At 35.0% G+C, this 12,062-nt stretch overlaps 1 protein-coding gene across 1 annotated transcript; it reads right to left on the reverse strand.

Moving 5' to 3' along the window:
• Positions 1 to 676: 676 nt before the first annotated feature.
• minpp1a (multiple inositol-polyphosphate phosphatase 1a) lies at positions 677 to 11,997 on the reverse strand. The gene is made up of 5 exons (XM_079633805.1): positions 10,782 to 11,997; positions 9,636 to 9,827; positions 8,467 to 8,564; positions 7,062 to 7,192; positions 677 to 1,982 (listed from the first exon to the last, which is right to left on the reverse strand). Exons 1-5 carry the CDS (start codon positions 11,380 to 11,382, stop codon positions 1,622 to 1,624), a joined length of 1,383 nt encoding a protein of 460 aa, XP_079489931.1. The 5' UTR covers positions 11,383 to 11,997; the 3' UTR covers positions 677 to 1,621.
• Between the last annotated feature and the right edge of the window lie 65 nt (positions 11,998 to 12,062).

Here is a 12,062-nt window from a genome sequence, read left to right on the forward strand (position 1 = left end):
TAAGGCACGGAGGAGGGATCAAGAGCTACGGGATAGGGGCGGAGAGAAGGATGTGAAGAGAAAAGAACCCCTTGTTCTGCGTTCATGTGTAAAATGAAAATTATTAAGAGTGCAAATGATTTATGGAGTCTACTTTTTTTAAACTGTCGTCAGCTTAAAATACATTTTAAACAAAACTTTTTAATGATAGGCTATATAAAAAATAAAATAAAATCTATCTGTTAACACTGAACATGAACAAAGGTTAATAATTGCTGTAAAAAAATACAGGTACTTTACAATAAGATTTAATTAGTTAACATTAGTTAACTATTTGAGTTAACATGAACTATAAGAATGAACAATACTTCATTTATTAATCTTAGTAATGTTAATTTCAACTTTTACTAATACATTATTAAAATCAAAAGTTGCATTTCTTAACATTAGTTAATGCACTGTGAACTAACATGAACAAACAATGAACAGCTGGATTGTTTATTAACTAACATTAACAAAGATTAATACATATTGTAACAATTGTATTGCTCATTATTATAGTCCATGTTAAAGCATTAACTAATGTTAACAAATGAAACACTGTAAAGTGTTACCAAAATATATTGCCCATTGCGAGTTAATGCATTAACTAATGTTAACATATGAGATAGTGTTATGAAAACTCAACACAAATTTGCTGTCAAGGTGCAGTTTAATGCATTTCTGTAAAAAAATTTACAAATTATATAAAATAATTTCAAAGCTCCCAATGAGTTTCTCTGACATTTCCCTTCCTGATAAAAAAATTGTAAAGTAGCCTACTTTAAACATAATTTACCATTTTAATTGCACTCACAAATAGTAATTTCTAGTCTAAATGTTTGAGTCAAGTACAACTACAGAGTCATATTCACTAGACATTTCCATGACTTTTTTATTTTATTAACTTCCTTACTGATATGAAAAAAGTATGTTGAGTTGTTTGAAGCAAGTGTAGTCTACCTTTTATTGGCCTTCATCTCAAAGGAACAAAATTGCATGCATAAATTACAACTTTTTACATACAAATTATTTATTTTATAAATTAAATGTGGTCTAGAAAATTAAATCAAACAGGCAGTACATACTTGCCAAAATAGTCTTTGGTTTGAATAGATCATATTACACACAATTGACTGAAGAAAGAACAAAAGACTCAGGAGACTCCCAAAACCAACCATTTACAATTCAAGCATGTAAACAACGTACAATTACTGTTTAGAAATGCAGTCATGATAAAAAAGAAAATGAAGAATTTTAAAAACAAACCAATGTAAAGACCTTTACTAAAGTGACATTTTAATGCTTATTTGTTTAATTGGTTGGCTTTCTTTCTGTCTCTAATATGTCTTAAAGTACTCTTATTGGTCCAGTAATTCAGTCCATAGCATCAGTAAGTAATAGTGTGGGGATAAATTTGGTTATTCTTATACATTTACTTATAACAGATATATAAAGCATTGTATTAGATATAATGTATACTGGCGATTTCTTTTTCTACCATATACTGTTCTACCAACTAGTAAAATGTTGTCTGTGAATGACAACTGGCAAAAAGATCATTTCAGTGAGCTGGCCGCTGTGAGTTATTGTTCTTATATGTTCATGAATAGTTCATTTTACACACAGTCTCTTGATCACAACCCCCCAGTAGAGCGCTGTAGCGTTTCTTCACCTCCTCATACATAGGAACAGGGTCGGTAAGTCCAGGCAAGGTCAAAGATTTCTCATTGAGTCGCACGCCCATTCTTATCCCCTCCGGGCATTTGTAGAGCACTACCAGCAGATTGGCAGTGTATGGCACAATGCGCCCACTGCGAAATATTCTATTCTGTTGGGTTGCAAAGTTAGTTGATTCGAGAGGGACGTCATCCTTGAAGAGATCCAGCAGGCTGAGGAGGGGTATCAGTGTCTCAGCGTGGCCAACCTGCACTGTTATAGCCTCTGATACAGGAACATCCGAGCTGAGAGAGAGAGAGAGAGAGAGAGAGAGAGAGAGAGAGAGACAGAGACAGAGAGAGAAACTGTCAATCAAATTGACCCACCAACATTGTAATTGTATTAAAAATTTTGTAAGCATATTCCACAACACATCAATGTGTCGACACTTTACAGGCATGTTCATGACCCTAATTGAGAAAAGTATATTTATCCAGTATTTCAGACAACTCAAATAAACTAAATTGACCTGCAACCACGATGGTTAATCCTGCCTCTAAAAATAATGCAATATAATACTCTATCTTAAATAGTCCTGAATGCATGTCTTTCAAGTTTAAGTAAGAGTTATCTCACATTGCCCTTTCATTACAAAACCACAACTACTTGAATTACAAATCATGATTTGGATTTTTAGCTGAGAGTCAGCCTAGGTGCTGTGGGTTTCTCCCTTCCTACTGTTTGCTACCACTGATTGTAGAGGAGTGCTCCGCAACCTTTGAACATGGACAAAGGTGATCTTTGAAAAGAAAAAAAGAGAATATATATATACACCCATGTCCTCGAGAACAATGAAACAAACACAAAGAGAATGTGAACGGGCAGTTCACCGCTAAAACCCAACATATTGCAGAAGATAATTACCACCTGCCACACAATCATTCATAACATTGATCATAAATGGGCCGGAGCAGGGATTTCTGAATATGTAGGTCAAAGCCATAATTTCATAAACACACATTTGATAGAACCAATTCAAAGCTGGGCATCAAAAAATGTCACTGCAATAGGCTGATCAATTGGCAAATGGAGGAAGATTTGTGAGTGATATGACAGTTTATAGAAAGTATTACAAAGAGTTTTAGGGAGTGTTCAGAATGTACTTTTGCATTCCACTGTAACCGTGATACAAAAATGTTTGTCACATTTATTTTTTGCACCATCATGCGTACACAGCATTTTAAACAAGTGACACTAAGTTAACAGTAGTTTAACCTTTAGAAAACACATCTCTTGACTATGCTTTTTTTCCCATTCTACTTTCAATTTTAAATGCAAAAATGTACTCTGTGTGATTCAGCCCTTAATGTACTTTGAGAATTCTGAGTGTTTAAAAATTGGTGAACAATAATAACAACAATTGATTAAAAATAATTTAGTTCTGTCAAGGACATTCACATCAGTTTACAATATTTTACCACCTAATGAGTATAATCATCTGATTTGTTTCTTGTCTGATGCTATTACCTACTTTTACATTTGCTTAGTTATGATAAAAACAACAGCACGATAAGTATCGAGAAGCGAATGAAAAACCTGTTTGTTTGGATTTCTGGAAATGTTAAAGGAATAGTTGAATAAAAAACAGTTCCATCATTACTCATTGACATGCAATTCCAAGTCTTTCCCCTGTCAGTTTAGCACAATATTCAAGCTGCTCTTTTTAATTAATTATTTTGTTTTATTCAGCAAGAATAAATTAAGCTCATCAAAGGTAACAGTAAAGACTTTCAAAAAAGATTTCTATTTTTAAAAAATGCTGTCCTTTTGAACTTTCTATTTATCAAAGAATCTGGAAAAACATGCAGCATTGTCAACATTGATAATAATAAGAAATATTTATTGAGCACCAAATATTATACATGTCTGTCATGACAAGACAGAGTGTTTGGCATGGTAATGGGTATGACAATGTTGATGTTTGGTCTAGGCGGAATAAATCTGCTACGCTGCTACAGAGCAATAGGCGATAGGGGGGTGCGAGACGACCACCATTCAACCCGAAAAAAGTAATATAATCATTCCAATGACTCTAACAACGCAAAAGGTATGGGATGGGTTTGGTTTCCAGATAATGGTTTGGATAAACACATATACCAAATGCATAAATGTAAATATAAGGATGCATATCCTTATTTGTGGATACCCTCAGCCATGTAAATGTATGACACATATCCCCCACACCCAAGTTTGCTTAACTTTCAGTATGACATTCATTAAGGATGTGTGACAGACCAAAGAGAATGAATAGGAGGATTGCTGATTATTACACAAGAGAATTAGATCACTTTAGACTAGTTCCTGTTCAGATGTTGTGTATTCTGTGTAATGTGTTGTGTGGCACTACGTGTGGGAAGTGGGCGTATTTGTGTTATGATGCTAGAGAGGCAATAAATGTAACTAGAACGAGTTTTTTATGCATGCTTAACTGTTCTCAAATAGCAATATTACTGGTTAGGCAAACACTCACTCTCTGGCTATGTTCACATATTGTATTTGGGGTAGAAAACCAGGTTTACTAAGAGGTTTGATGCTTAGTAGCAGATAGTAACAGATCAAACAATGGGCAGGTAACCAAAGTCAATGTCCTTCTCATGACAGCCTTGAGTAAAGCCTGAAACCAGGGTGACCGATAATGGTAGCAGCAAATATCATCGTCTCTGTTCTATCTGGTTTCATGAGGTGTTTTTCTTTCTTTTTTTTCTCATCTCAGACGATTTTTCGATCACACAATACCCAATTTTTCTGCTTTGGGGATAGTAAAAGTCTTTTTTTTAGTTTTTTTAAAAGAAATTAATACTTGTATTCAGCAAGGACACATTTGTCACGAGTGGCTGGATAAAGTAGAGTTTACAAAGACGAAGAGTACAAAGGAATACTCTTTAAATCAATATTCCACAGGAGATGGGGTATAAACATGGGGAACACATCCACTTTACAGACGAGACAGAACAGAACAAAACAGGGAGTACTTATACCAAAACTAAAACGAGGGAACGAATGAGATAATAGAAAACACCGGGTGATTAGACACACTGGGAAAACTGGATCACAGGGAAAAAGCTAAATGAAACAAACTAACAACATTAAATTGATCAAAAGTGACATGAAAGTCATTCATAATGATATAAAAGATTTCTATTTCAAATAAATGCTGTTCTTTTTAAGTTTCTGTTCGTCAAAGAATCCTCACAGTCTCACGGTTTCCACAAAAACAAAAGAAATAGGAACAGAACTGTTTTCAACATCGATTAAGTTCATAAATGTTTCTTGAGCACCAAATCAGTATTAGGTTGATTCCAGAAGAATCATGTGACACTAAAGACTGGAGTAATGCTTTAGAAAAATCATAGAAAACAGAACATTAAAATAGAAAACAGTTTTAAATAATAATAAAATTGTACAATATTGCTGTTTTTACTGTATTTTTGTCAATTAAATGCAGCCTTAATGAGCATAAGAGACATACAGTTGTGGTCAGAATTATTGGCAGCCCTGGTAAACATGATCAAAGATGACTGTAAAAAATTAATCGGCATTGTTTATCCTTTTGATCTTTTTTTTCTTTTTTTTATGCAAAAATCTAACCTTTCATTGAAGTAATAGAATTGAAAGTGGGGGAGAAATCACATTATGAAATAAATGTTTTTCTCCAAAACTCATTGGCCACATTTATTGGCACCCCTAAAATTTATTATAGTAAAATATCTCTGAAGTATATTCCCATTAATATTTACATTTTTTAGCACCCCAGAGTGACTAGGAACATGAAATTGTCTAGCTATGACTTCCTGTTCCACATGAGTATAAATATCAGCAAACACAAAGGCCAAATTCCCTTAATCCTCCATAACAATGAGTAAAACCAAAGAATAGAGTTCCAATGTGCAGCAGAAGTTTGTTGAGCTTCACACAATAGAAAGTAGCGAAGAAAACACTGCTAAAGCATTGAAAATCCCCATTTACACCATAAGGGCAATAATTAAGAAAGTTAAATCAACTTAAGATGTTACGAAGCTGCCAGGAAGAGGACGTGTGTCTATATTGTCCTGATGCACGGTGAGGAGGAAAGTTTGAGTGGCCAAAGACTCTCCAAGTATCACAAATGGAGAATTGCAGAGATTGGTTGAGTCTTGGGGTCAGAAAGTGAACCCCCACCCACCCACTTAAAAAAATTAATTCAAACAACCCCTACATCACCAAATTTTGTTAGGGAGTGTTTCAAGAAAAATCCTCCTCGCTCATCCAAAAACCAACTCCAGCTGTACTCTTAAAGATGTACTCTTTTATTACTGAAATGCTGGAAAGTTTTTAAAAGAACAATATTTCGTCCCTGCTCCACTTCAGTGAGTGGGAGCTGTTAAGAACAAAAAGGTTAAAAAAAAGAGAAAAAAGCACTTAAACATTTGAAATGGCCGTTATTGTGGCAGCAATATATGCAATTCAATTAAATACATTAAAAATATAAACCAAGCAGCTTTATGTTTACATTAACTTATTTCCGCTAATTTCCATATTTTTATTTTGACCCATCATTCTGAGATAAAATGCAAGGCAGAAAAAAATTACATATATTTCATAAATAGTGTCTAGCTTCCTATTTTTAAAGATAATTAAATAACAAATAGGGCTTTATTTTCCTATTATTAGCTTAAATATGATTTTGTTCTTATTATTCTAAGCATATGACATATTTACAGAGCATATTTTGTCTAAAGTGATTTCGTTCATACAGCACATATCAGTTGAACTCATTCTCAAAATTCCATTAAAAAGTTAAGTCACTTCAGTTATAAAATGTGTATGAACAAGAGCAAATGTATCCCTTATATGACCGCTACTCTCACAAACAGAAAGAAATCTGTATTCAACTTCTTCTCTTTTGCTCATTGGATTCTTAAAAATAAAATACGTCGAAGTAAACAAATACACAGGGTTAAACTGGTGTTGAGTATAGGCTCACACCTTCAAAGCTAAACTAAGACACAACTAGCTAAGAAAACTAGGTCTTTCCCAGGGCCGTCTGTCTGTACCTGCTGAACTTATTCAATTTCTTCTCAGGCATAATAACTGATACTGCTGTGAAAGCATGTACCAGATACTTTATTCTTCAGAGATCTGGTCCTCGACTATTTTGTGGGAGTTAAACTTCAAGGTTTTTCCCCCCCGCCAAGGCCATTTGTGACACAAAAGTAAAAAGGTTTTGACTTAAGAAACAACAGCACAATGGCAAATAAATATAGATGGACTATTGAATAAAGTGGAAATAGCATCAATTCTTTCTTATATGCAATATATAAAAAGACATGTCACAGTGTTCTTACTTGATATGGGTTACAACTTGGTCAAGACGATAGAAAAGGTCATGGAAAAGAATGCAGCTGGATTTGCTGTTGATATCATGTCCATAGCTTCGCTTCCAGTATTGTTTCAGGTCAACAGCGTACTCCATCACCTTAAGAGACACAACACAGTGTCTTCAAACATCTGCAGGAGCACATGACCTCTCAACATTCACAAAATAGATTTATTGTCATTAGACTGACATTCTGAATTGAAAATCCACATTAATAAAAGTTGTATCTTAAAACATACACGACCGTTCAAACCCTCAAGGTTGGTAAGATTCTTAAAATGTGTTTGAAATGTTCACCATTTAATAATTAATATTTTATTTTATTTTTAAAGAAAATACTTTTATTCAGCAAGGGCAAATTAAATTGATCAAAAGTGAAATGGAAGTCATTTATAATGTTACAAAAGATTTCTATTTCAAATAAGTGCTATTCTTTCGAAGTTTCTGTTCATCAGAGAATCCTCGCGGTGTCACGGTTTTCACAAACAATTTGCAACAGAACTGTTTTCAATATCGATTATAATAATAAATGTTTCTTGAGCCGCAAATGAGCATATTAGGAGAATTTCTGAAGGATTTTTTGACACTGAAGACTTGAGAAATGGCTGCTGAAATTTCCTTTTTTTTGTTGCCATCACAGGAATACATTTTTAAATATATAAAAAACTATACATGGCTTCATTTATTCGCTCAAATTTGTAGGATTTTTTTTGTAACAATGTAAAAGGATTTATTGTCAGTTTTGATAAATTTATGCATTCTTGCTGAATAAAAGTTAATTTTTATTTAAAAAATGTTTTAAACCTTTGTGTGTGTGTGTGTGTGTGTGTGTGTGTGTGTGTGTGTGTGTGTGTGTGTGTGTGTGTGTGTGTGTGTGTGTGTGTGTGTGTGTGTGTGTGTGTGTGTGTGCGTGTGTGCGCGTGTGTGTGTGTGTGTGTGTGTAAAATATTGTATTATTTATATTTAAATATGTATTTTTTTTCTCTCATTTTTAAAACTCATGCAGTTCCAAAGCAGTGTGCGATTACATTTTTGTGGAAGACAAAGGCTGAAAGCTCCATAAAAATCTAAGTAATCCAAGTTGCTAACAAAGAAGCTGATATTGTGAAATCCTAACTTGCATTTCCACTTGTTCTTCACACAAACCTATTGTACACAAACCTATTGTATAACTTCACACACACACCTATTGTATAACTTCACATGATCAGCTAAGATTGAAAAAAGGGCAATCTCCTCCTATATAAATTAAAAACAACCACAGCTATCAGAATTTATTGACAGTACAGATTTTATTTCTTTCATTTTCCATCTGATGAAAAAAATACTCGTAAGATACGTAAATAAGGGTAAAAACTGCTCTGTTCCAGTACCTGTGCATCAACCTCGTCAAACAACTGGCACCAGGGGGAGTTCACTTTGAGGATAGTAAACTCGTATGAACACAGGTAGAATGCTGCTGCCACTGAATCTACAAAGAAAAATAAATATTGAGACAATGTTTCAAAGAAAAAAAGCATCATCACTGCCATCTAACGGTCGTACTAAAGACTGCAGTGGCAACACTTTTCAACATTCTTTCCCTCTCTCACTATCTCTCTGTTTGTGCATTGATGTACAACTGCTGACAGCAGCAGATCAAGTGAGCAGCCCTGACCTCTAAACTCTCGGAGTTAAACTTGCTTCATCAACTTTTGGTCGTTTTCTTGCTTTTGGGATTCTCATTCCCAACTCTTCCCATCTTTCTTCTGTTCTCCAGAGAAAACGCTGAAGCAAACGTGGCCAGTCATCTATAGAATTTACTGTTTTTACATTTCAAGGGGAAAAAACGGGGGGAAAGTGCAAAATGAGATAGGATAGAAATTATTTAGTACACATACATATTTCAGTTTGTAACAGCAAAGGTGCTGGAATTCAATTGCTTCTCATAAGGTTTATGATTTTTTTTTTTTTATACTTGTTCTTTTTTTAATTTCACTAAAAGTTGTGACTATGTATGCTGAAAATGCAAACTTTGCGTGCAGATATTTTTCTGTGGCTACATTTGACTATGTGTGATGGTACATAGTGATGTAGTTGCAAACCATGTACAATTTTAAACTTTGGAAGCCCAGCCCTCTCCATCAATTGGAGTTTTGGACTCTTTATTGATTTTTAACATTTATAAATCATCTCAAAAACCTTTAATCTGATGCATCCTCAGTGCAGAGGATTTATTTATTTTTTTATATATAGAATGGCAGAGTTATTAGAAAAATGTACTTTCTATCTTTAGGTTCTCATCTAAAGTTTTGACATCTGAACTGAGGCCAGCCTGACATGCATTTGGGAAGGAAGCGTGTTCAATAATCTACTCATGAGCAAAGTTTTGTGGTTATGGTTGCAAGAAGAGCGTAACATTGAAAGGGAAGTGAATTTGACGCTTGTGTTCTAAAATTGAAACTGCTCTTTCCTTAAAACATAACATAAAAATGATCACAAATTCACAACATTACAACACTTCTGTGTAACAGTGTCATGATCATGTTATGCAATCACTGACCATCGGTGACGCTGGTGTAAGGGACCTTCAGCCTGTCAGCCATTTTCTCCATTACTCTTTTCATCTCAGGGCCTTCACTGAAACGTTTCACTTCTTCCAAGGCACTCTTGTTGTTCTCCACTTCTTTCACGAACCGTTCGCACTGGTCAAAGTAACGCATCAAAGCGTCGTTCACAGCAGGTTCCAACTCAACTGAGCAATTAAACAAAACAATTTAGCAGAATAAACATTACGGGTTTATAACCATGCCACTTTGACTCTTAAAACTGGAATTACAATATGTTACTTTGTAAACTTATGTAATCAGTGGGGGAAGCTAATCAAGAAAATCATATAGATTTAAAAAAAAAATAAAAAAAATAGGTAAATCCAAAAAAAAATTATTGTTCAAAATGGATTTTTATGTGTTTGTCTGCCCATATAGCTGCCAGGCAGTCTCTTTGTGTGTGAATTGTAAGCATACTATATCTATAAAGCCTATAGGCCTTATAGGTATACTGGTTATAAAGGCAACAAACACAACCAATAAGGCAGATTGCTGAAGGCCCACAAGAGCATATTTAAGATTTTAAATACCCCAAAGTCATTTTAAATTTGGTTTGTGCCTCCTTAAGATATATATATATATATATTTTTCAAATAAATTATTTGTGTAATTCAACATTTTGCCATCGATGACTTTTGATGTGTCATACATGAACCACTGCATAATACTAAAGAGCAAAATTTGGGAGATAGAACAGTAATGATATCAGCTAATTTTGATATGATATTGATATATCAGTCAGGATAAAAATCTGAGGAAAAGACTATAAAGCAAGTCTCAATGTTCTTCACTGAATCTCATTGCTGTCAATGTAATACACCTATAAAGATAATAAGGATATCTATATGTTTGTTCTTTATATGAGCATGTAGAAATGCAACAGGCATGAATTGTTTGGTTAATTACACCAGAATTGAGCAAGTCTCCATTTTCTCTCCACTGAATCTCGCTGCTGTTGAGGTGAAACAAGTGAGCACTATCGTGTATGAAGAGATAGATGAACATAATGTTCATGCTGGGAAACAATGATATGGCATTATGGAATGCAGATGATTCAGTGCTTGCCGTAATTGCAGGGCTGGGTCCTCCTCATGCATTACCTTTATCATCTATGCGGAGTCCTGTCATTAGTCCCTCTCTGAAAGCGATGGTACTGTTCACACACCTGTGCTTGGAGCTGGTGATCAGTTTCACGCGTCCTTGACGCACATTGTCCTCGGTCAGCAAAGAGGGGAACCATCTAATGAGTCTCTGCGCCAGGTGCCTGTGATCCTCACGGCCCTTCTCCACCAGTCGCCCGTCCATCTCATCCTTGTACCACATATGCCACTTTGACTTTATCTCTGACAAACAGTTTAAGTTGTCGGTCGCATTACGCACGACGAGATCATAAAAGTCACGCATCTTTTGGATGTTTTTAGCGGTCGGGAACCTCGTCCCGTGCCGGATTATAGCTGTCAAATGAATTTCGTGGCATGTCGAGGAAGGCAGCGTCACGAGGGAGTTGTTTATGGCCAAAATATCGTCGATTAAGTACGTGTTAACCTCCTCATAGCGACCTTTGGTGCCAAAATACCTTGCAATCTCTGGTATGCTGTTTTTTGTGGATGAGTGGACGCTACAAGATGACATAAACGCACAGTAACTTATAATGCAGTGAAAAAGAACAAAACATATTGTTGTTACCACTTGTTTGGCCATGTTTGTGTTTTGAGGTGAGTTCGGCGTCTCCTCTCCGTTGCCTGTTTTTGCGCAACTAAAAAGTGACCCATTACACTAGACTTTACTCGCAAGCTGATGTTTACACTGATTGAGGACATAAAAATGTTGGCCAAATAGTAGCTTTCACTGTCTTTCTGCATCTGCACTGGTAGTGCTGGTCCTAACAAATAGTAAACATACAGTATTCAACATACAGGATCCCATACGGGATTCCCTCCTGAAACCCCTGGAAATATGGATACAACTTTTAAAAGTTTTTCTCTACAAAAGCTCACTCTACAACAATTTCCAATCATGGAAAAGTCATGGCCAATCCATAAATTCTTAAAAGTCAGGGAAAATTCTGTCATAAATGTAGGCTATTTGGAATTTATTTTTTTTGGTGACCTTTACTTTTGTGAAGATATTTTCTTACGGCTATAAAAATGTGGCACTTATTATTTAGGTCAAATATTTTCATTGAACGACCGCTTCATATTATTTAACTTGAAAGTGAAAAACAGGTAATGCGTCTGTAGAGCAACTAAACACATACAAAACATAACTAAATGTAATTCTATTGAACCTATTTTGACACGGAAAAGAATGTGGCTAAAATATCGCCTTTCACTTGTGAATTTAAATCCAGTGTTACATTCTGGTTGGACCTCCGAGAGGGG

The sequence above is a fragment of the Phoxinus phoxinus genome (assembly GCF_949152265.1).
Source record: "Phoxinus phoxinus genome assembly, chromosome: 13".
Taxonomy (NCBI): domain Eukaryota; kingdom Metazoa; phylum Chordata; class Actinopteri; order Cypriniformes; family Leuciscidae; genus Phoxinus; species Phoxinus phoxinus.